The sequence below is a fragment of the Rana temporaria genome, chromosome 9 (genome assembly GCF_905171775.1).
Source record: "Rana temporaria chromosome 9, aRanTem1.1, whole genome shotgun sequence".
Classification (NCBI taxonomy): Eukaryota; Metazoa; Chordata; class Amphibia; order Anura; family Ranidae; genus Rana; species Rana temporaria.
Genome location: NC_053497.1, coordinates 117,798,530 through 117,822,171, shown reverse-complemented (window position 1 = coordinate 117,822,171; position 23,642 = coordinate 117,798,530). Strand labels below are relative to the sequence as shown.

The window sequence follows — 23,642 nt, the reverse complement described above, 5'->3', positions numbered from 1 at the left end:
GTTTCATGTCCTGGGTGCTGACTTAAAGTGGTTGTAAACCAGTGGTCTCAAAGTACCGGCCCGCGGGCCATTTGCGGCCCGCGGACCAGTTATAAATGGCCCTCAGGCAGGGTGGAAGTGAGGGGAGCAAAAAAAAAAAAATTTTTTTTTTTTTTTTTTTTGAGCTGGAGCCATCTGGTGGTGAGCCGTTGGTATTACAAGTTATTACCACCAGATGTGAGCTGGCGCCATCTGGTGGTGGCCGTTGGTATTACAAGTTAAGCATTACAAGTTAAACAGCAATTCTAATGTCATTTTACACTATTTTCACTGCCATATTCTTCCCTCTAAAGAAAACCCCCAAACATTATATATATTTTTTATCCTAACACCCTAGAGAATAAAATGGCGATCGTTGCAATACTTTCTGCTACGCCGTATTTGCGCAGCGGTCTTACAAGCGCACTTTTTTGGGAAAAAATTACTCTTTTTTTAATAAAAAAATAAGACAACAGTAAAGTTATCCCCATTTTTTTTAATATTATGAAAGATAATGTTACGCCGAGTAAATTCATACCCAACATGTCACGCTTCAAAATTGTGTCCGCTTGTGGAATGCCGACAAACTTTTTTACCCTTTTAAAATCTTCATAGGCGACGTTTAAAAAAATCTACAGGTTGCATGTTTTAAGTTACAGAGGAGCTAGAATTATTGCTCTCACTCTACCAATCGCGGCGATACCTCACATGTGTGGTTTGAACACCGTTTACATATGCGGGCGCTGCTCACGTATGTGTTCGCTTCTGCGAGCAAGCTCGTCGGGACGGGGTGCGTTTTCTGGCTCCTATTTATTTTAGCTGGCTCCTAGATTCCAAGCAAATTTGTCAAACCCTGACTTACACCAGTGCTGGTGGTAATAATGCGCTCGCTGACACCAGTGCTGGGGGTTAATAATGTGTCCGCTGACACCAGTACTGTTGTTTTTGAAGTTTGAAAGTTTGCATGCGGCCCCCCATGGCATATGAAAACTTGTCTTGTGGCCCTCAGGTAATTTGAGTTTGAGACCCCTGTTGTAAACCCACAAACAAAAAACCAAAAAACTGCAAGACAAAGGCAAAATGAGCTAGTATGCATAGCATATAAATTACTTGCCTACGATCGAAGCCCCCGCATCGGTCATCGTACACCACTCCGGCCGGAGACATTGCTCCCGGAGTTACCTCCAGGTTTCGTGGGCTCTGGCGCTGTGATTGACCAGCGCCACAATGAAGTCACTCCCGCACATGGGAGTGGGTAACGGCACAAACAGTGCCATTGCTTCAGTGCGCATGTGCTGATGACATCGGCATATGCTGATACAGAGGATATCTCCTAAACTAGGTTTAGGAGATATCCCGGGTAGCTACAGGTAAGCCTTACTATAGGCTTGCCTGTAGTAGAAAAGTGGTTGTAAAGGAACTACAACCACTTTAAATGTGATTCCAAGGAGACACCCCTGTGCCATCACACACTTGCAGCCTGAATCTGTTTGTGTGTATTTTTCTACGCCTCCCTTCCTGCAGCCATGCTGATAAAGGAAACGGCAGACCTGTAAGCTTATTGTTGTTCAAATTTTAGTTTTTTTATTCGTTCATTGACCAACACAGCTTCTTTTCATATTCGTGACTAATGGGGTTTTATAGCGCCACCTTCCCGGAGTAGGGCACTAGTTAGGAAAGAGCTTGACACTTCCTATGAGCAGTCCTCTCGGCATAAAACCCCCTCTCGCTGCATAGGCCACATTTTGAGACGGTTGTACAGCCGTGTGCTCCTTATGGGCCGGTTGCCTTTGTCTTGTCTTCTGCAATGGCAGCCATTTTGCGATGGACCGCTTTGCAGGGGAGCTGGCTGGGGATGAATGGGTGATCATTTCTCTTGTGACCCTTGCCATCATAACTTGACTCCAGTGCTGGGGGTGAGATCTGGGGCAGTCCCTGGGCATCAGAAGCTGGCAGGCTGACTATCTCAGCTGTCAAACCTTGGACTGGCGTGTTCCCTTCATCCAGATGTGTTCTAACAGATTTACCTATGTTAGGAAATGTTGGACGTGTAACTACTGGCATCCCGAGGGCCAGAGATCCCATTTGTGACGCAGTGATTGTGCTGTTTCTCCTCTCAATCTGCTCTGCAGAATCGAGGTTGAGGAGGTTCTGGTGCCTCCAGACTGATCTCTTCACCTGTGGTATGCAAACATGCTTCGGCTGGTTGTGGACATTCCCTGGCGCCTCCCTCCTCGAAGATTGCCTGTCTCAAGGTTAAGTCATCTATCGTGCTTTGCCATCTCTGGCTGTCATGGCTGTTTGAAAGTCAGGTTCTGAGGGACATTGAGTTGTTGCATTCTGTGATCCTTACACTTGTACAAGGCACGCAAGTCTACCTTTTGGAAGATCATCATTGCACCTGGAAGGTTTATGTCGTTTGGTGCGAGCCTCTGGTGATTCATACTTTGTTTTTGGTGGCATGTGTGTTGGCCTTTCTGCAACAGGGTGTTGACTAAGTCAAGTCTATGCCCTTGCTGTTTTTTTTTTTTTTTTTTTTTTTTTTTTAATATTTTATTTATTTTCAGGTCATGATGATCTTAGATTTTCAGCTTTATCCAGGGGGTTCGCTGTTGCCACGGTGGGACTTGAATTCGTTTTTTTTTTTTTTTTTTTCCGGTTCTCATGAAGCCTTCCTTTTTGAGAGCATTTAGGTAATTTCTTACTCTCAGAAAATTGCCTTCCTGGTTGCAATTACTTCTGTACAGTGAAGATCAACACTGACAACCCTGTCCTGTAGGCCTCCCTATCTTGTTGTGCACAAAGACAAGGTGGTTCTTTGTCTCCTTCCTTTCTTCTGAAGGTGGTGTCGGCTTTTCACCTGAATGAGGACATTGTCCGTCCTTTCTTTGAGTCCTTGGCCGTCGCATCCTAAGGAAGCAATGTTGCACTCCTTGGATGTGGAATGGCTGATTCTGGTGTATTTATCTGCTACGGCTTTCTTCCAGAGATCTGGCTCTTTTTTTGTACTCTGATGGTCTGAGGAAGTGCAATGCGGCCTCTTCTGCCATGGTTTCCTGTTTTTGGCTTGTTCAATTTTGTCGTTTAAGTTGCATAGCACCCTGCTGGAAAAGAGCGTTGGCGGTAATAAAACAGTTTTTTTTCCAGTCATCATCCAGGACGGCTTACAGAGGACAAAATAGAACTAACTGATCAGGGTGAGACCACAGCCTGCAGTACTGGTCTTGATTTTCAAGCACATCCAGCCTGTAGTGCAAAGCTCCAGGCCTTCCAGCCTAAGATGTAGACACTGCTATTGTGGAATGAGCGTTGACTACCTGTTGGTGGTAGAGATGCTGTCTTGTATGCATCCATGATTGCCGACTTCATCCACCTACCAATGGTACTTTTTGACGCTTTTTTTTTTTTTTTTTTTTTTTTACCTTTGTTAGGACCAGCAAACGGTATAAACAGACTCATGGAGGATCTCCATCCTTTGGTGCACTCAATTTATTCGCAATCGCTCATCTTCTCACGTCTGTTTTTATTAAACTTGGCCTCCTTATCATTTTTGGGTCTCCACAAAAAGACAGTATATCTTCCAGTCGGTGGAAGTTGGAAGCTACTTTGGGCAGGAAATGCAAAATGGTTCTGCCATTTAGAGGGCTTGAATTTCTCCCTCTCCTAGCAGAGATGAGTGACCGTTTTTAAGGTCAATTGTTTTTATGGAACAGTCTTTCAGTGGCACAAATGGCTCCCAGAAAAGTGTAGTACTCTGGATAAGTCCCAAGAGGTGTACCTCCTAGATTTGGGTAACCTTTTAAGACTTGTGGCTTAAGAAACCTTTTGATTGGAGGTTCTTCTACTAGCTTTTGTATCAGGAAGCATGCTGGGGCTTATACCTGTACTGACTGCAAGGTTTAGGTCTGCACTGGCTTGAAGCAATTCTAAAACCGCCAGGATCCTAGGGTCTGAGGTTCTGTTGATTGTACGCTACACCTCAAACTTTTTTCCAAGATCTTGTGTATAGCATTGGTGGCGGCTTTCCTGATGCTAAGGATAGTATCTCTAAAAGCTCCCTTTCAGTAGCCAGGCGGTCAAAGATGGTTCATTTGTGGATAGGTCACTGATGATTAAGGTCCGGCATGGAGGTGAGTCCAAGCATCTGTGGTGCTGATTTTTGAAGTCTTGGGAACCAAGCCCCGCGTAACACATTGTGTGTGTGTGTGTGTGTGTGTGTGTGTGTGTTTTTTCTCTTTGTTTTGGAAAACAAAGCCTTCACTTATATCAGCTGCCGTTTGTTTGTTTTTTTTGTTTTATTGCTGTCTGTGACCCGGTTTAGGAGATTCATCCCCTCTATTTGTCCTGTGTACCATTACTAGTGTCCCCAAAAAAGTAAGAGGGGGAAATCTTCCAATGGGCACGCTAGTTCTGGGACCTGGGGGTCCCCAAGGAATTCCCTTTTAAGTTAGACATTTCCTCTCACTTCCTGTTTGGCTATTGGACAGGAAGTGAAGGGACATCTCTGAAATGGGACACAGATGGTGAGAATTCTGCCAGGGGTTATAACCTTCACTTGCTCTGTCCAAAATGAAGAGAAAATATTTTTCTTATGTTCCATTTTTTTTTTTTTTAAACCAGCACATTATAGTTTTGAAGCCATTAAATGGAGATCTGTTTGGTTTAGAGACTGGCACTGTAGCTGGACTTTAACAGAATGCTTTCCTTCACTCTCTTGTGGTGGTAATTAGGGATGTATATGGACCGTCGTTGTGTCTACTACCGAAAACCACTTCTGGAATCTGGAACGTTAGGAACAAAAGGGAATGTCCAAGTTGTCATACCTTTCATAACAGAGTCCTACAGCTCAAGCCAGGATCCACCTGAGAAGTCTATACCCATCTGTACCCTAAAGAACTTCCCAAATGCCATTGAACACACATTACAGGTAGGCTGATCTTTAATGGGTAATGTATGACAAACATGGGTAATAAATGCACTGATATTTAAAGCTGAACTCTGGGCAGAGCTGTAACGACACTTTTTTTTATAAATCTTTCTACAGTACTTTGAAATATGTTTGTTTTTTCATTGCACTTCAGCAGCCACTGGGAAATCTCCCTGTCTCCTATATTTATATGGCTCCATGTCCTAACTTTCCTGTTAGTAAGGGCTGGCTACCATGCCTGCTTTTTTCTGCATTACTAGTTGTGTAATAGCCTCTTGTTGGTTCTACTATACGAGCGGCAGTGGTAACTACTTCTGTGCAGTGGGAAGACCCAGTTGGCTCACACTCCTGGTCTGTCCCATCCACTTCGAGTCTAATTTAACAGACCAGAAATCTGTACTGCCCACCTTCACACCTATTTCGTGCACCAATATCCAATTGCAGGCTTCTTACATCAGCGTCTAAGGCTGCTTTCACACTGAGGCACTTTACTGGCGCTAAAATATCGCCTGTAAAGCGCCTCTCCTCCCATGTGAAAGCCAGAGGGTGCACTGGCAGGACACTAAAAAAAACTCCTGCAAGTTGCATCTTTGCAGTGGTTTAGCCTATAGTGCCCCTGCCCATTGAAATCAATGCCACTAGCTAGGGTTAAAGGGGCCCTGCTAGCAGCCGAAAAGCGCTGCAAAAAGACTAAAGCGCCACTAAAAATTGCAGCGTTTTACAGCTGACGCCTGACGCTGCTCAGTGTGAAATGAGCCTTACAGATAAAGTATTTTTGAAATTGACATATCATTGATTCCTCTTTCTGGGGCCCAGTCATAACTGCACTTTCATCTGAAAAACAAACAAAAAAAAAAGCTCTAGCTTGTTTTTAAAAATTAAGTTGAGAAAAGAAAGCTTCTCATCTTTAACCACTTGCTCTCCACAGGCTGTCTATAAAAACGGCCTGTGACTCAAGTGGTTAAAACCAGCTCAGTTGCAGTAGGAACTGCGATCTTGGTAATGTTTGTTCAGCTGGGGATTTGGCAAAAGTTTTCAGGGCTTCATGCTCAGTTAAAGCGGTTTGACACAGTTCCCCATAAATGTTTACTGTACAAAGTAAGGTCCATTGGCATTGACCATAGGGTAAGTACATGGATTGAAAATTGGCTACAAGGGCGAGTTCAGAGGGTGGTGATGGGGGGGAATACTCGGAATGGTCAGGGGTGGGAAGTGAAGGTCCCCCACCTTCCTCATAAACGACCTGGAGGATGGGGTAAATGGTCCAATCTCTGCATTTGCGGACGATGCAAAGTTAAGCAGTGCAATAACTTCTCCGCAGGATGTGGAAATCTTGCAAAAAATCTGAACAAATGAATTGGGTGGGCAGTTACATGGCAAATGAGTTTCAATGTAAAATGATGCATTTGGTTAGCAAAGATATGAATGCTATCTATACACTGGGGGAATCTAGGATGGAAAAGGACCAGGGATATGCAGTTAGCGGAACTCCAGCTGTTGCAAAACTACAAGTTCCATCATGCCTCTGGGTGTCATGCTTGTGGCTGTCAGAGTCTTGCTAGGCCTCATGGGACTTGTAGTTCTGCAACAGCTGGAGGTCCGCTAATTGCACATCCCCGCAGTAGATGATGGGCTCAGCAATGGCTGGATGTGCTGGAAATGGAGTGAGTACAAAGAAGGGCAACAAAGCTAATAAAGGGTCTGGAGGATATTCGTTATGAGGAAAGGTTGCGAGCACTGAACTTGTGCTCTCTGGAGAAGAGACACTTGAGAGGGGATATAATTTTAATTTACAAATACTGTACTGTTGTCCCCACAATAGAGAACTTTTTTGCAGAAGAGTTTAACAAGATACGTGGCCACTCATTAAAATTGGAAGCAAAGAGGTTTAACCTCAAACTTCGTAGAGGGCGACAAGGATGTGGAATTTCCTTCCACAGGCAGTGGTCTCAGCGGGGGGCATCAATAGTTTCAAGAAACTATTAGGCTGAGTTCACACTGTCTCTGCATGCAGCTCACAGCAGGGGTCCGGTGCGTGCTGGTTCACCGGTTCAGGTCTGAATTTGGCCCGAATTTTGGGCTTAAATGTAACCTGAAAAGCATGCGTTTTTCCGGCACTCTGCGCTGGACCCGCTGCCGAAATATGTGAACCGGCTCCATAGAAATCCAGTCACATTCTCCTGCTATGCAAATTTAATGCAGGGAAACACGCATTCAATTCGCATAGGTGTGAACCCGGCCTTAGATAAGCACCTGAACGACTACAACATACAAGGTAATACTAACCTAATCACACACATAGGGTGGACTTGTCTTTGCATACTAGCACATTGTTAAACTTGCCTATAAAATGAAGCCCTTCCAGCGCCGAGATGTCGGAGCTTCAAGCGCTCCATCTTCACCCGTCTTGCTTCTGGGTTTGTGGACTCTGGCTCTGAGACTGACCGGAGCAGTGATGTCACTCCTGTGCATGCACTGCTGTTTACAGCACAGGGCTCTGAAGGAATGCCCAACTGGGATGTCACTGGCTGCATGGACAGAAAATATCTTCCTAAACGCTGCACATTTAGGAGATATTTACAATACCTATAGGTAAACCTATAAAGAGGCTCACCTATAGGTACAAGTCCAAGATGCAAACTTGCTTCCAGTGTAACACTTTTTTATATATGCTTTACCAACACGTCCATAAATAAATGCTCTAGGTCCTGTTAAGATGACGTTGCTAATGGTGGTGGCTAACAAGTGTCGATGCCTCATGAAAGTGAGTCACTATTTTTTAACACAACTTGCCCGCTCCTGTGTGAACAGCACTGTGTGGTGCCATTGTAATATTCATGGCAGGGGTTGAAGGGTGGTTATGAAGCTTGGAAAATGCTGAATAAATGCAGAATAAACGCATGGTATTAACACACCAGTGAACAAGCTGATGGAGATTTGTTTATGTTGCACATTTCTTATTTGGACTGCTTATTGCTGACCCAAATGTTAAACCTCCTGTGTTTCTCAATGGATAAAGAAAAATGTATATCTTTGTTCTCACTGTAAAATTATTTTCTTGGGTTGCACCCACTGTGTATATCTGATCATGCTCTCTGTACTACTTTGCTTGAAACATTGTGTGTGTGGTTTTATTTAGTTTATTTCAATGTCCAGTCCTACTGTACATGGAAATATACCCCAAAGGGAAAGGCTCTGTGTGCCCTCAGTGGAATTCAAGAAAAAGATTTTTACAAGGGAGTGCAAAAACAGTTTTTATTTTTTATTTTTTATTTTTTTCTCATTTTATAGTGGGCTCGGGATGAGTTTGAGGGTCTCTTCAAGCAACCCGGAGACAATGTTAATCAATATTTAACGTGAGTAACAAATTCTTCACATAACCTGTCTGCGATAGTCTTCTAAAAGTTGCTCTGATTTGTAGGTGTGTGGGAGAATTGGGCGCTCTGGATAACAAGGCTACTCTAACAAAGAGTACATGGCTGGCTCTTGAAATGTGATTAATGTAGCACTTATGTAGAGGGAAGCACACTCTATAGGAGATACAGAAGGTGCTTTTTAAGTGCAGTAATAAAACACTTTAAAGCAGAGGTTCACACAAAGTGAACCTCTGCTTTTTGTATCCCCCTCCCCCCTCCGGTGTGACATTTGGCACCTTTTCAAGGGGGTGCAGATACCTGTCTGAGACCTGTTTTTGCACCACTTCCGGGTTCTGACTCCCGCGGGGAATCCAGCCTCGTCGTGTCATCACCCCTCCGCCCCCCTCGCTTTCTTCTGGGAAACACTGTTCCCAGGAGAGAGCGGGCACCAGTGACGGCGCGCCACGATCCTCGCACATGCCCAGTAGGGAATCGGGCAGTGAAGCCGCAAGGCATCACTTCCTGATTCCCTCACCGAGGATGGCAGCGGAGGACCGAGCGATTGCTCGGCTGCTGACATCGCGGTCACGCTGGACAGGCAAGTGTGCATTTTTTAAAAGTCAGCAGCTGCAGTATTTGTAGCTGCTGGCTTTTAAAAAACCAGAACCTCCGCTTTAATGACGACAAGGAAGGGTTATAAACACAAGATAGAGGTGAATAGCGGACGTGTCTATAATGTCAGCGGGATGCCTCCTGGGAGTCAAGACGGCTGCAGGTGGAAGTTCCAGCTGACCAGCGGTGGTAAACGCTATCTGTTCCAAGATGGAGAGCCATGCTGTCAGGACCAGCATGGAATCCAGGCAACCAGCAGGGACATCTGTGAGCAGGACATGTTTCGGAGCATGCCCAGTCACTCCTTCAGACCAATGAGTAACTGAGCATACTCATATGGTCCTGCCCACTCTATGTCCCTTTCGGTTGCCATGCTGATCCTGGCAGCACGCCTCTCCGTCTTGGACCAGAGACGCAATGTTTACCACCGCTGGTCGACTGGAACTTCCACCTGCAGCTCCCAGGAGGCATCCCACTAGGCATTATGGATTCATTGATAAACCTGTTTTTCACTTCCATCTTGTAAGTGTTTTTAACCCTTCCTTGTCATTAAAATGTTACTACACTTGGAAGCACCTTCTTCTCTGCTTTGCTCTCTTTTGTAGAGTCAGATCTTCAGATTCTCTCCAGAGCTGGATGTGATATGAAGATGCATCACTTGGCACTCAACCATAATGGTGATCTCCAGCAGTTCTTATTGTGCAAGTCGAGCAAAAAGACCTAGTTTATGGATAGGAAGTGACAATTCTTGCTTTCTTGACTTATATTTATTTTTAATTCTTCTTTCTCAGAGATCCAAAGTTCATGGAAAGGACTTTGAAGCTTCCAGGCTCTCAACCCCTCGAGGTGATCGATGCTGTTTACAAGAGTCTAGTTACAGACCGGCCTAAGAGCTGGACAGACTGCGTGTCCTGGGCTTTTAATCATTGGCACACTCAGTACTCCAATAACATCTGCCAGCTGCTGCACAATTTTCCTTCTGAGCAGGTGTGTCTCATTTAAATCAAATGCAGTGAGGTCTGAGATATATATATATATATTTGTGTGTGTGATGCCGTATATATGAGATGTGTATTTTAAATTAAAAAAGACACTTCTTTGACTGTGATCTGGCAAATAACCCTGAATGTTTTTCTACAAGAAATGCGACTAAACAGTATACCTGGTAATGGTATCTGATTATGCTTTTTTTTTTTTTTTTTTTTTTTATCCGTCTAGCTGACCTCATCTGGTGCTCCATTCTGGTCCGGCCCCAAAAGATGTCCCCATCCTTTAGTTTTCAGTGGAAACAATGTAAGTTCTCTGATATTCTAAGACCTTTTTGTTCTAGTTTTTTTTTTTTTTCCAGTGGAGCTTTAAAAATCTCATCTTTTTCGGTTATCCCTAGTCATTGCACTTGGATTACATCATGGCAGCTGCTAACCTCTTGGCAGAGACATACAGTGTCAGTGGATCCACGGACAGAACCGCTGTGCTAGAAATTCTAAAAGCTGTCAAAGTGGTGGAGTTTAAACCCAAATCCGGGGTCAAAATCCATGTGTCGGACCAAGAGATGCAAAATGCACATGCCTCCCTAGGTATGATCACTACACACATTTTGCTTTAGTATGTTCATCTTGCATAATGGTAAATTGTGGCATGGCCTCTATTAAAGAGGTTGCAACAAGTCAAATACTCTATATTAACTTGTAATTTTTATACAGCAAATGTCTGTATAATGGGGAAAGAAAAGGGAGGAGACTAAGAATGATGATTAAATTGGCTTTCCAGCACAGGGTATACTGGGCTTGGTTGAAAATTAATGAAAATGGAAGGTCTCCTGTAATCTGACTTATTTAGCAGCTCAGTAAGGAAGGAGGGTTATTGCTGACTTTCTTAGGCCTCATTCACACTTGTCGGACTCCGTCGATACGGAGTCCGCCTGCTCCTGTCGGCTCAGCGGGAGATCAGTCCGCAGATCTCCGCTGAGCCGACGAATGACAAGCTCCTCTCTTCTCACTGAGCGGGGAGGGGCTTGTCGGGCACCGCTGTGTCCTATGGAGCGATCTGATGAAAACGGACAGCATGTCTGTTTTCATCAGATCTTACCCGATCCGCATGGAAGGATGGGGACATGGCCCCCATACGATGTCCGCTGACATCCGACGCTCCATAGCGATGCATGGAGCTGCCGTTCAGGTCCGTGACAGTTGGACCCGAACGGCCCTAAGTGTGAATGAGGCCTTAGTGGAATACTAGCCAATGTTTTCCTATTTTATTTATATTTTGTATTTCCTTTTTATCTGCAACCCCTTTCTGATTGCTATTGGTTTCAGCATTTTGTACATTTGATTTTCTTGCTGACGGAGACGTTATCGGTGGAATTTCGTCCCACTGCCATATAGCTCGCTAACTATTATACTTTTTCTATCTGATAGATGACAGCCGTCTAGATGAGCTGAAAAACAGCCTACCCCAACCAGACAGTCTTTCCGGTTTCAAAATGTTTCCTATTGAATTCGAAAAGGTAAAGTGACCTGTGGCTTGTTTAGGCCTTGTTCACACCATATGTGCAGAAACACAAGACAAATTTACGTCCATTTTTCATGTGCGTTTTCAGTGAAGTTTTTATGTACGTTGATTTTTTTTATCTTTTTGTACAAATAGACTTCCCATCCTTTGTAACCTTTTCCCCATTTGTGCAGAAAGAAGAGGACAGTTTGGATAGTTTGATGTAAAGGGAGGCTCTGCAACACTAGCATTAGAGTCCCCACCGAGTCATCTGTACATTACCGTACAGTCCCCATCAGCGCCACCTTTTACACTATAGTCTTCATTAAACCCTCTTACATCCTAGTCCCATCAGAGCTCCCACGTTAATAATATTATTATTTACCATTTATATTGCACTAACAGTTCATGCAGCACTTTACAATGTAGAGGGGGGGACAGCACAATTACAGTACGTTTCAATACAGAAGGTACAGGAGGGCCCTGCTTGTAGTGCTTACATTATAAAGGGAGGGGGTGGTGGTACAAAAGGTAATGGCTGTGGATAATGATTTGATGGGGCCCCATGAAATTCGTGCACCCCTCATTCGGCTAGATTTACACATTTGTGGGTGGGGAATGCATGCAAAATTGCATGCGTCACTGACCCACAGGCAACATGTGCTGCTCTTTAGCAGCAGCAGCGTTGGGGTTCAATAATTCTTAATGGCACTTCCACACATTATAAAATGAGTGCATTTTCATGTGCGCTAAACTGCAGGGTGTGTGTTTTTTAATAAAAGGTCATGGATGTTTTTCCCTACTTTCAGCATCTACAGCGGCCCATTCAGTTGAATGGGCTGCTGTGCCCACACTAATGCTGCACGCAAGACCTGCACAAGTGTGAACATGGCAAGGTCCCCACTATCAGTGTCCCACATTGGAGCTCAGAGGTCCACCAATCGGTGATCCCCTTGTCATATTTTATAAAAAAAAATAATTCCCCTATGCAGTGTTTCTTTCGGTTACCTTGAGTTTGTGTGGAGCCGTGCGGAAAACCGCAGACATACTGCATCATTCTGCAGAGTTTTGCACAAACACATTACACCATCGTTTTGGGGTGAACAAGACACATAGAAAACAAATGTTTTCTGTGTGTGTTGTGTTTTTATAGTGGTAGAAAAACTTGGGTCTCTGTTTATGGTGTGCACAAGCCCTTAATCTTTTTTTACGTGCTGGGTGTTGATGATCTTGTCTGTTACAGGACGATGACACCAACTTCCACATGGACTTCATTGTAGCCGCTTCTAATCTGCGGGCAGAGAATTATGACATCCCACCTGCAGATCGACACAAGGTAAGTGTAATGGCTGGGTTCTTGATCACCTAACAGTGAGATCTATACCTCACACCTGTAAAATCGAAGCCCTAGAGGTCAGGGTTAAAGTGGATGTAAGCCCACATTTTAATCTTCTTTTTCTTTTTCTTTTTTCTTTTTCTTTTTCTTCTTCCTTAAAGCTATATTACAGTATAGGATTTCATGTCTGTGTCCAGTCTTGCCACAAAGAGTTAATTCAGATGTTGGTGATCATAGCACAAGTTCAGTGTAAAATACCTGGGAGAAAATGCATGTTCACAAAAAGGTGTAGAGGTGGGCGGGGAGTGTCTACTGACATCACGACCACCCAGCTCTGGAAAGCATAATCACCCACAGAATATGCAGTTTTTCTGGTCTAATGACAGAGCGGAAACATTTGACAGGTTAGGATACATGCAGGAGGCATGTATATCCTTATAGATCACTATGTCAGTAGTTTAGAAAGGATGAGAGTGGATTTTCATCCACTTTAAGGCTTTAACATGTTTTCAATGAGCGGAATGTACTTATAACTTAGTCACTTATCACTGGTAACCTTGTGTTGGAAATAATGGCTGCTCTGTGACATGTTTTTCATGTGTTCCTTTTTGCAGAGCAAATTGATAGCTGGGAAGATCATCCCAGCCATTGCTACAACCACAGCTGCAGTGGTAGGCCTTGTCTGTTTGGAGCTCTACAAGATCATTCAGGGACACAAGTCGCTGGAATCCTACAAAAATGGCTTCATGAACCTAGCTTTGCCTTTCTTTGGCTTCTCTGAACCCATTGCTGCCCCCAAGCACAAGGTAAGGCCCTTGTTAAATCTGGGAAGCACTGGTGAGATCTGTATCTCACACCTGTTCCTACCTGAAGGTTAACATTTTGACTTTTGAAAGGTGGGTAGCAAACAAAGTCATGGGCAGTGGTGGGGCATAACCCCTGCTTTGCTTCATTAAAAAAAAAAAAATGCTTTTAAAGCACAACTCTGGTCTAGTTTTTAAAGCCCTGATTATTTTAACAATGACAGTTTCTTTTTTCTTTTTTTGTTTTTTTTTTAGTACTATGAGCATGAATGGACTCTGTGGGACAGGTTTGAGGTGGCTGGCATACAAGACAATGGGGAGGAAATGACACTGAAGCAGTTCTTGGATTATTTCAAGGTGAGTCACTTCCCTAAGTCTTGCGTACTTAAAAAGACAAGGAACCTAATGTACAAGTTGCCTTTTATTATGCTTTTAGTAGAGGCACACTTTCCTAGGGACAGGGCTCGACAAATCCCGGTCGCCATGGCGACTAGAAATAGTGTCCTGGCGACTTGGCTTGGAAGGTAGTGAGCTGACGCCATCTGGTGGTGAGCCATTGGTATTACAAGTTATTACCACCAGATGTGAGCTGGCGCCATCTGGTGGTGGCTGTTGGTATTACAAGTTAAGCATTACAAGGTAAACAGCAATTCTAATGTCATTTTTCACTATTTTCACTGCCATCTTCTTCCCTCTAATTAGAACCCCCAAACATTATATATTTTTTTATCCTAACACCCTAGAGAATAAAATGGCGATTGTTGCAATACTTTGTCACGCCGGATTTGCGCAGCGGTCTTACAAGCCCACTTTTTTGGGAAAAAATAACTTTTTTTAATTAAAAAAATAAGACAGCAGTAAAGTTATCCCCATTTTTTTTAATATTATGAAAGATTGCGTCCGCTCGTGGAATGCCGACAAACTTTTACCCTTTAAAATCTTCATAGGCGACGTTTAAAAAAAGCTACAGGTTGCATGTTTTGAGTTAGAGGAGGTCTAGGGCTAGAATTATTGCTCTCGCTCTACCAATCGCGGCGATACCTCACATGTGTGGTTTGAACAACGTTTACATATGCAGGCACTGCTCACGTATGTGTTCGCTTCTGCGTGCAAGCTCATCGGGACGGGGTGCGTTTTCTGGCTCTTAACTTTTTTAGCTGGCTCCCAGATTCCAAGCACATTTGTCAAACCCTGCCTAGGAATAATACATTTGATCTGTCCCTGCCCAAAGAGCTTTGCAGTCTGGAAGCCAGTTGTCTTGCCAGCTTGTGTGTTTTGCATCCGTTTCCTGCCACTAACTGGGGAGAGAACATGCCAACTCTGTATATGATTGTGCTTGCTAATGGACTCGGGACTCCAGTGTGTGGTGTTGCAGTACCTGATTCTTAGCCTAGGTTCACACATATGTGTGCTAAAATAACATTGCAATTTATGAATGCGTTTTCAATGTGCATAGCATTGCAGTTTGAGTGCAATTTCACCAGGCGTGCTATTTTTGGCTTCTGTATTTTTGACTTCAGGCCAAAATTGCCTTCCATTGATATCGGGGCAAAATTACATGTCACTCGCAATCCTATTTAAACACTCTCTGCATGCTGCTATACTTGCTAGTCTGGAACGTACTGCTCCAAACTCCCACAGGACCCTTTTTGGAATCGCACTCAGAACGCAATGCCTGTGGATTGCATCAATGGGAACACATAATATCTAGCCTGTCGTGCGAATCTGTGCATTTTAAAACGCACCCAGAATAGCATATGTGTCAACCAGGGCTTAAATGCTTTCTGTGAGAAGGCAGTAGTCTGTAGCAACTGACAGCAGAAGGCAGAGCATTGAAGACTCCCCCACACTCAAAATTATTATTTTTTTTTTTCTTTGTATGGATATTTTCATGATATTCTCGCCTATTCTACGACTTGCAGTCTTTTGCTATGTCTATGAAAAATGTATAAAAAGGTATTGAACTGTAATGGGCAGCAGGAGCTCTTGTACTTGTTGCCTGATTAACAATGTACAAGCAATGACCACCTTGTTCCCGTCGGACAAATGAAAGCACTTACCGCTCTCCAGGCCTGATCGATGTTGGAGATGTTTGAAGTGACTGTCCAAGATTGGTCTTCTCTACAGGCTGTATCTGATGCCAACATTTTTTTTCTGTTGTTTTTGAAGTAACTATCATGTCTGTTCTGTCTGCAGAATGAACACAAACTTGAAATCACAATGTTGTCCCAGGGGGTCTCCATGCTGTACTCATTCTTCATGCAAGCTGCTAAGCTGAAAGAGCGTCTCAAGCTACCGTACGTATCTCTTTTTTTCCTAAATACTGCAACTCAAAGATTTGTTGCGTTTACCATTAGACTCCTGGCTAGCACAGCAAGTTTAAAAGAAGCTGCATCATATTGCAAAATGATTTTGTTTCTTGTCTCTTTATTTTTGTTGTTTAGTTGGTATACTGTATATATTGAATATCTTAGTGGGGCCTTCTTTTTTCCCTCCCTGCCTATTTAACATGCTTGTTCTGATTGCAGGATGACTGAAATTGTGGCTAGAGTGTCAAAGAAGAAGATTGGGAAACATGTTAAAGCGCTCGTGTTCGAACTGTGTTGTAACGATGATCTTGGAGAAGATGTGGAGGTCCCTTATGTGCGTTACACCATTCGCTGAACATAGAATATTGGTTTTGATGCATATGTTGGGGGATTTGAGGCAGCATGGGGGAAAAAGGGCACTCTACCCAAGTACCCTTCTATGAGTGCCCATTTCAGGCTCGGTCTGCTTTCCCTTGATGTATCCTGATTCATTGGCCCAAGAAGTGCCAGCCTGCAACACATTCTGTTCCATGTCTTTGTCTCATTAACTTGTTTCATTTTTGTTTTGTTAGCTGTGTAGTGCACACATTTGCTTAGTGTTTCTAAACCCAAGACTTTTTTAGATTTGGATGGAGTGGAGAAGGGTTAGAACCTCTGTCGGGTTTTTGTCTGTCACCTCTGACATGTTTAACCCTGGAATTGTCCTGGGGACCATTGTCATGGTGACATAATGATGGGAAATCTAAAATGGCGGTGTCTTCACATTGAAAAGATTTTTCACTTCATGTTGTCTCCAAGGGAAAGCTCCCCAATTGAATGCAGACAGAAATCAAAGTTCTCATACTCTATCCAAAACTACCAAAAATAAAGTTTTGAATTTAGATATACTTTAACCCTTCATACCTGCTGGCAGAAGGGTTAGTGACCGACTGGAGCTTGTCCAGAGTTCTGGTTTTACAGCTGCATGGGGGAGCATCTTTGTCTTGCCCACACCACCACCCAGAGCGTGCCAGTGATCTGAGGGCCTTATCTTATAGAAATGTTTCTTTATACTGTGAGTTCTGAAAAGGAAATAAAAAAAACTAAAACTCCTAGCTGTTGCTTCTGCCTTTTAATAAAGTGTCTGGTCCATCTTACTGGGAAGGTACAGATTAATAGTACTGTGGGCGGCAGATGCTTTTACCATGAATGGGTTTTGACACAATTGCCTCCAACGTTTTCTCTGTTTTCAGCAATGACAGCTCTACTCTTTCCCTGGGTGTTTTGACAGGTGCCATCTTTACTGGGGATTCTCCTGTTGGCCACGGGCCACATATTTTCTTTACTGTCCATTGAAGCATACAGGTCAGGTTATACTGCCACCTAGAAGTTGTTGGTACACCGGAAAACAGAAAAGCAATATGCCAGCTCCTGTATAAACCCTCTCCTACTTGTCATGCCTCATATTTTTTTTGCTAGTGTCCCAGGCGGTTGCACACCCTTTTCTTCAGTAAGCTGAAAAAACTTGCGGGGACGTTTTTACATCTTCTGAACGACTTGACTGATTGTAAACTATGTTTAAAATGGCAGTTTTTGGCATGTTTACATGGCGCTTTTCCACGTTTCAGCTTTTTTTTTTTTTTTTTTAGAAGTGTTTAAGAAAATTCAAATGGGCAGAAATGAAAAACGCCTGTAAACAAAACGTGCCTTAACGCAAGTTACCGCGTTTACCAGCTTTTACAGGCATTTGCCGTTTCAAATTCCCCTGAACGGTTTGTCCTGAACGTGTGTGTTTTTTTCTTTTGCGTTTAAAAAAAATGCTTCTAAACTCAACTGCCCAGAAACTGCTATAAAAGACCCTGTGTACATGTATTGATAAAATAACGTATATGACTAAGGGGGCAGCTGGGAAAAAAAAAAAAATGCGCAACTACTCCTAAACATCCGTTTACCAGCCGCAGTGTACATCAGACCTTAAAAGATAATTTTCTCCTTTTTGCAGGTAAACAAAATGCATTTTTTCCCCCTACACTGCACCACCCCCTCCCTCAGCACGGTGCCATTGGCTCCCACTGCTGTCAAAGTCATTGAGCCGATAAAGAGGGCAAGGGTCGGGCTGCGGCTTTGTGTCTGAATGGACACAGCTCCCTCCTGTGGGGGTGCTTATCAGGAGGGAGGGGACCCGAGAAGAGTATCTAGGTTGCTCTGTGCAAAACCACTGCACAGAGCAGGTAAGTATAACATCTAAAGACCTGGCTGCTCCAGGTGAGTTGAATGTGTCTGATGTGGATGTATTCAAGGTTACTGAACATTGAGTGTTTCCAAATGCCATTTAGTCACCATGGTGACAACACACAATCTCGTAGACGCGTTCACACAGTATAAATGTGCTTAAGCAGTACAAAGACCTATCCTACTAAAGAAGCTTGTATAGATCCACCCCCTATAATCGCAGGTGTTCAGAGGATGGTAATTGGTAGAAGGAAACACACTTGATCAATTATTCTATTGGACCAGAACACTAGTCTTCTAGAGTGAAAATGTCAAACAGATCTATAACACTCGACAATTCATGACTGAATAAAGGCTACGCCTGTCCTGTCCAAGTGTTTTTTCTTGGTAATTTTTCTCTTCCGTTCATGGACGGACACAGCAGCCTTTGACCTTGGGGTTATATCCACTTCCTTCCAGGAGAGTTAGGCAGAAAAAAAGCACTTTACCGTAAGTGTTAACAAAACTTTTCTCAGTGCAGCTTCTCCCAGGGGGCGTGGTTCCCCGGGTATAACCCACACCCTGCTCTAGCAGCTCCAGTTTCTTTCTGCCTAACATCAGGAGAGGACAGGCACTCTAGAGTCCCAGTACTCTGGAGATTTTTTTTTTGCAAATATTTTTTCGCTTTTTTATTCTTTTGTTCCTGCATTTTTGAATCCTGAGATTCTTCTATCAACTGCCGACTGGGTGACAGGCTGGGTCTTGACTCTTGTAGTCCCCCAATGTTCGGCCATCGAGCGTGTGCCGGCCCTCAACTCAGCTTTGGGTCGTCCACGACAGGCCCCATTGTTCCAGGGGCGGCCGGGGAACTACATGTTCCACGGCACACATGACCGGTCTCTATAGCTTTGTCACAGTGTGTCTTGCCAACAGCCATGCCGTTGGTGGACGTTGGTTCTGTCTGGGATACCTCCAGCCGGTGGTCGCAGGACGGGTAAGTAGTGGCCCCTTGCTTGGGTAAGGTGGTATGGCTGGTGTTTTCCCTGGGAGGTCGACTGAGGGTTTGCCTTGCTTTCCTCTCTCCCTTTCCTCTCCCTCCTTCCCCATACTGGGTAGCGGCTGTGAGGGGGGGCCTCCTGGGGTTTCTTTACTACCACCGGGGCCCGTGTGTTGCGGGTGACTGGGTTTTTTACTCTGGGGTGTGCTACTGTATGCTGCGGTGTAGTGTCAGGTGTTTGGTGCATCACTGGGGAATTTAAACTGCGCCACGGCCGCCATTTTGCCGTGGTCGCGGTTTACATAGGTCGGCGGCCATTTTCCTGTAGCCCGCTGGTGATTTTTACCTGAGACGGTGGCCATTTTGGAAATGTCTTGGCCTCTTGTGACAGTTTTAAGCTTTGCAAAACGCCGCAAATCTTCCCGGAGGTGACAGACGCAGCACAGCCAGCACTTCAGAGCGCACCTCAGGTTTTCAGCTCTTTCTGCAACCGGGTGGGGTGGTCAGTCCCTGGGGGGCCTCTGCTTCTATTTTTGCAGCCGGGAGGTGACCGGTGGGGTGTTCTGCCTTGCAGTACACATCGGTGGGGCAACATGGAATGTTTCTGCCCTAGCAATGCCTGAATTATACCTTAATCCCCCTGCCGCATCTGCTGAGGCAATGTCGGCTGTCCTTGAGGCGTTTCTCGCCAGGTTTGAAGCAGCTAGTGCCCAGAAGGGGGGTTCAAAGCGCCCCCTCCCTGAGCCTGCTTCTGGGGATATCTCTGACACAGATCTGGTTCTGTCATGTCAGACGATGCAGGCTTAACCCACACGGACTGTGAGAATGACTGCCTCAGGGTCAGTAAATGTTAGGGGATTTGTTGGAGCTCTTATTTCTGCAGTGATACTCATAAACTTGAGGATGGCGGGGGCATCGGATGTGCCGGTCCCTTTTGGGTTCCGCAAACCACCCAGCACCGCAAGTGTATTTTCCTGTATTCCATATTTGGAGCGTTACTATGTAAGGAATGGACACGCCACAAAGGTTTTGCTGTTCCTAAAAAACTTTGCGGTCCGTTGTCCCTTCATTAGGACTTTTTTAAAAATGGGTCTTTCCTCCATCAGTGTACACTCCATACTGAGTAAAGCCACCACATTGCCTGTGGAAGGGGCTCCTGCTTTTACGGACCCCACTGATAGAGTGGGCCACAGTCTCCACCCTCCTATGTTCACAGTAGTGAGTTCCGCTGTGAGACCGGTTGTGGCCGGGTCTCTTGTGTCAGACACTGACTGAACGAGCAACGTTGTTGCTGCAGAAGCTCGAGGAGCAGGATGCTTCCGAGACCTGCAAGGACCTGGCAGAACAATTGGTTCAGGGTCTAAAATTTCTGTGAGTCGGCCCTGGATACGCTTCCCTTGCTTTCCAGAGCCTCCGCCTATGCAGTGGTACTACGCCGCCTTGTGTGTGGCTGAAATGCTGGTCGGCGGACCAGACCTCAAAGAAGGCCTTAGTGGGTTTACCCTTTAAGGGTGAACAGCTTTTTGGGGCATCCCTGGATGACATCCTTAAGGATGCCACAGGTGGTAAGAGCACACTGCTCCCACAGTCTGGGAAGGGCGAGGAGGCTCGCCGTAGGCAAGGGCCCTCTTTTGCTACCCCCAAGCGTTTTTTTTTTTTATTTTTTTGTTTTTTTTTGTGCAGCGTGAAAGAATTCGCAAGGTGCTAAGGATCCCGCTACAGGACAGAAAGCGTCCCAGGTTCTGCAAGCCTGCGGACAAGCCTGCTTCCGCATGAAGGTCTGCCCCCGCCCGTGTCTCAGGTGGGGGGCCGAATTCGCGGCTCGGTGGAGGTCTTTTCTCTCCGACCGTTTGGTTTGCGAAGCAAGTTTCTCTCTTGTCCACCAACCTCCGGCTCGCCGGCAGGCTGTCAGGGGCTGTCCAGGATCTACTGGACAGGGTAGTGATTGTACCAGTTCCCTCGTTGGAAGGGTTTCAGGGATTTTACTCCAATCTGTTCGTGGTTCCCAAGAAGGAAGGGGTCCGTCCAATCCTGGACCTCAAGGCCCTCAATTGTTTTGTCAAGGTGCAAAAATTCAGGATGGAGTCAATTTGCTCGGTAATAGCAGCGCTCCATCAGGGGGACTTTCTGGCGTCCTTGGACATCATGGACGCGTACCTACATGTTCCCATATGCACAAAGCACCAGAGGTTTTTGCGGTCGGGGAGGACCATTTTCAATTTGTGGCCCTCCCGTTCAGCTTGGCATCGGCACCACAGGTTTTCACCAAGGTGTTTGCCCCGATACTGGCCCTGCTGAGACAGCGGGGGATCGCTATCGTGAGATATCTGGACGACCTTCTCCTGCGAGCTTCTTCAGGCTCAGAATTAGAAGAGGACGTGTCTATCACGTGTCAGACTCTCCAAGAGTTCGGTTGGCTTCTGGATGTCCAGAAGTCAGTGTTGGTTCCGTCTCAGAGACTGGAATACCTGGGACTAGTCCTGGATTCTGCGGAGGCGAGAGTTTTTTTCTCCCAACGGAGAAACTACAGACTCTGCAATCTGCAGTGCAGCAGTTGTCGACCCAGAAGTGGTCATCTCTTCGATTCTGCATGAGGGTTCTGGGTCTGATGGTGGCCTCTTTCGAGGCGTTTCTGTATGCCCAATTCCACACCAAGGTGCTACAGAAGGATATTCTGTCACATTGGCACAAGATCCCGTCATCTCGGGATTACCAGATTCAGTTGAGTCCAACTGGTCAAGTCTTCCCTGGTGTGGTGGCTGGCGTCTCCGGTGCTTCCGACCGGGAAGTTGTTTCTTGGACTGTGGTCACGACGGATGCCAGCCTCTCCGGTTGGGGGGCGTTTGGGGCACCCAGTCAGCCCAGGGGCGCTGGACTCGGGAGTCGTCCCGCCTGGCAATCAATATACTGGAGCTCTGAGCATTCAAGCTGTGCCTTGCTAGGTGGTCCCTGGATCTGCAGGGCAGTCCGGTCTGGATCCAGTCCAACAACGCCACGGCCGTGGCGTACGTCAATCATCAGGGGGGCACATGGAGTTAAGCTGCAGAGACTGAGGTCGCGCACATCCTTCGGTGGGCCGAAAGGTCTGTTCCGGCTCTTTCGGCCGTGTACATTCCGGGAGTACAGAATTGGCAAGCCGACTTCCTAAGTCGCCAAACACTGGACCAAGGAGAGTGGTCACTTCACCCGGAGGTGTTTCAGAGTCTGTGCCGAAAGTGGGGGTACTCCAGACATGGGCCTTCTAGCGTCCCATCTCAATCGGAAGGTGCCACGGTTCATGGCCAGGTCAAGAGACCCGTGGGCGGACGCGTTGGTGGCACCTTGGGGTTGCTATCGCCTAATTTACGCCTTCCCTCCTCTGAAGCTTTTTCCTCACCTGCTGCGCAGAGTGGAAGCCGAAGGGATTCCAACAATCCTGATCGCCCCAGATTGGCCGCGCCGCTCCTGGTGGCGTCTAACCCTGAGATAAGATCTTCTGTCGCAGGGACCGGTCTTCCACCCTGCTTTACAGTTGCTGGCTTTAACAGCGTGGCTGTTGAGAGCCAGGTACTGAAGGACCGAGGCCTATCTGGCTTGGTGGTCTCTACCATGCTGCGTGCACGGAAGTCTACCTCACGTAGGATTTACCATCGTGTGAGATGAAATGGCACCCTCGTACATACGTGGTGTTCAGGATTCTGCTGTTTTTACAGCGGGGAGTGGATCAGGCTCTCGCCTTAAGTACGGTTAAGAGTCAGATTTCGGCTCTGGCTGTTTACTTTCAGCGACCCTTGGTGTCGCACTCCTTGGTGCGTCATTTGTACAGGGGGTCTGGCATGTGGCCCCTCCGGTGTGCCATCCACTACCCCATGGGACTTGAATTTAGTCCTTTCGGTGCTTCAGGATGCTCCCTTTGAGGACATTCGGAAGATTCCTTTGTTGACTCTGTCACAAAAGGTGTTTTTTTCTGGTAACAATTACCACGATCAGACGAGTATCTGAGCTGGCGGCCTTGTCTTGCAAGGCTCCCTACTTGGTCATCCATAGGGATAAGGTGGTGCTGCGTCCGCAGCCGTCTTTTCTCCCAAAGGTCGTTTGGGCTTTTCACATTAATGAGGACATTGTTCTTCCATCCTTATGTCCTCAGCCAAAAAACCTGAAGGAGGCCACTTTACATTCCCTGGATGTGGTTCAGGCCCTTCGAGTGTACTTATCTGCTACGGCTCCGTTCCGGAAGTCGGACTCACTGTTCGTGTCAGTGGCTGGTCCTAAAAAAAAGGCCTGGCACTCTCGTCGGCCACCATTTCTTGGTGGATCTGACAGGTTGTGATTCAGGCCTATGCCCTGAAGGGGCGGGCGCCTCCCTTTTCGGGTTACGGCGCATTCGACCATGGCGATCGGTGCATCTTGGGCTTTCCGGCATCAAGCCTCGGTGTTACAGGTGTGTAAGACAGCGACCTGGTCGTCGGTCCACACTTTTTCAAAGTTTTACAAGGTGGATGTGAGTGCATCTTCGGATGCCTTCGTTCGGCCGCAAGGTGTCACAGGCGGCAGTTTAAGGTTGGAGTTCCTCCGTTGATTAACTCCGGTTTTGTTTGGGGTGTAACCTGGTTTGCTGTTTTGTT

At 45.8% G+C, this 23,642-nt stretch overlaps 1 protein-coding gene across 6 annotated transcripts in view; it reads left to right on the top strand.

Annotated features, from left to right (window-relative positions):
- The window catches only part of UBA1 (ubiquitin like modifier activating enzyme 1), a 64,523-nt gene extending 47,578 nt beyond the window's left edge, over window positions 1-16,945 (top strand). For all 6 annotated transcript variants that reach the window (XM_040324254.1, XM_040324257.1, XM_040324253.1 and 3 more), the window contains exons 16-26: window positions 4,749-4,945; window positions 8,237-8,301; window positions 9,705-9,900; window positions 10,132-10,206; window positions 10,301-10,490; window positions 11,331-11,419; window positions 12,647-12,739; window positions 13,354-13,545; window positions 13,798-13,899; window positions 15,739-15,839; window positions 16,071-16,945. In XM_040324254.1, coding sequence (XP_040180188.1) covers window positions 4,749-4,945; window positions 8,237-8,301; window positions 9,705-9,900; window positions 10,132-10,206; window positions 10,301-10,490; window positions 11,331-11,419; window positions 12,647-12,739; window positions 13,354-13,545; window positions 13,798-13,899; window positions 15,739-15,839; window positions 16,071-16,206 — 1,436 coding nt within the window. In that variant the 3' untranslated portion in view covers window positions 16,207-16,945. The remainder of the gene's footprint in view (window positions 1-4,748; window positions 4,946-8,236; window positions 8,302-9,704; window positions 9,901-10,131; window positions 10,207-10,300; window positions 10,491-11,330; window positions 11,420-12,646; window positions 12,740-13,353; window positions 13,546-13,797; window positions 13,900-15,738; window positions 15,840-16,070) is intronic.
- Window positions 16,946-23,642: the final 6,697 nt, after the last annotated feature.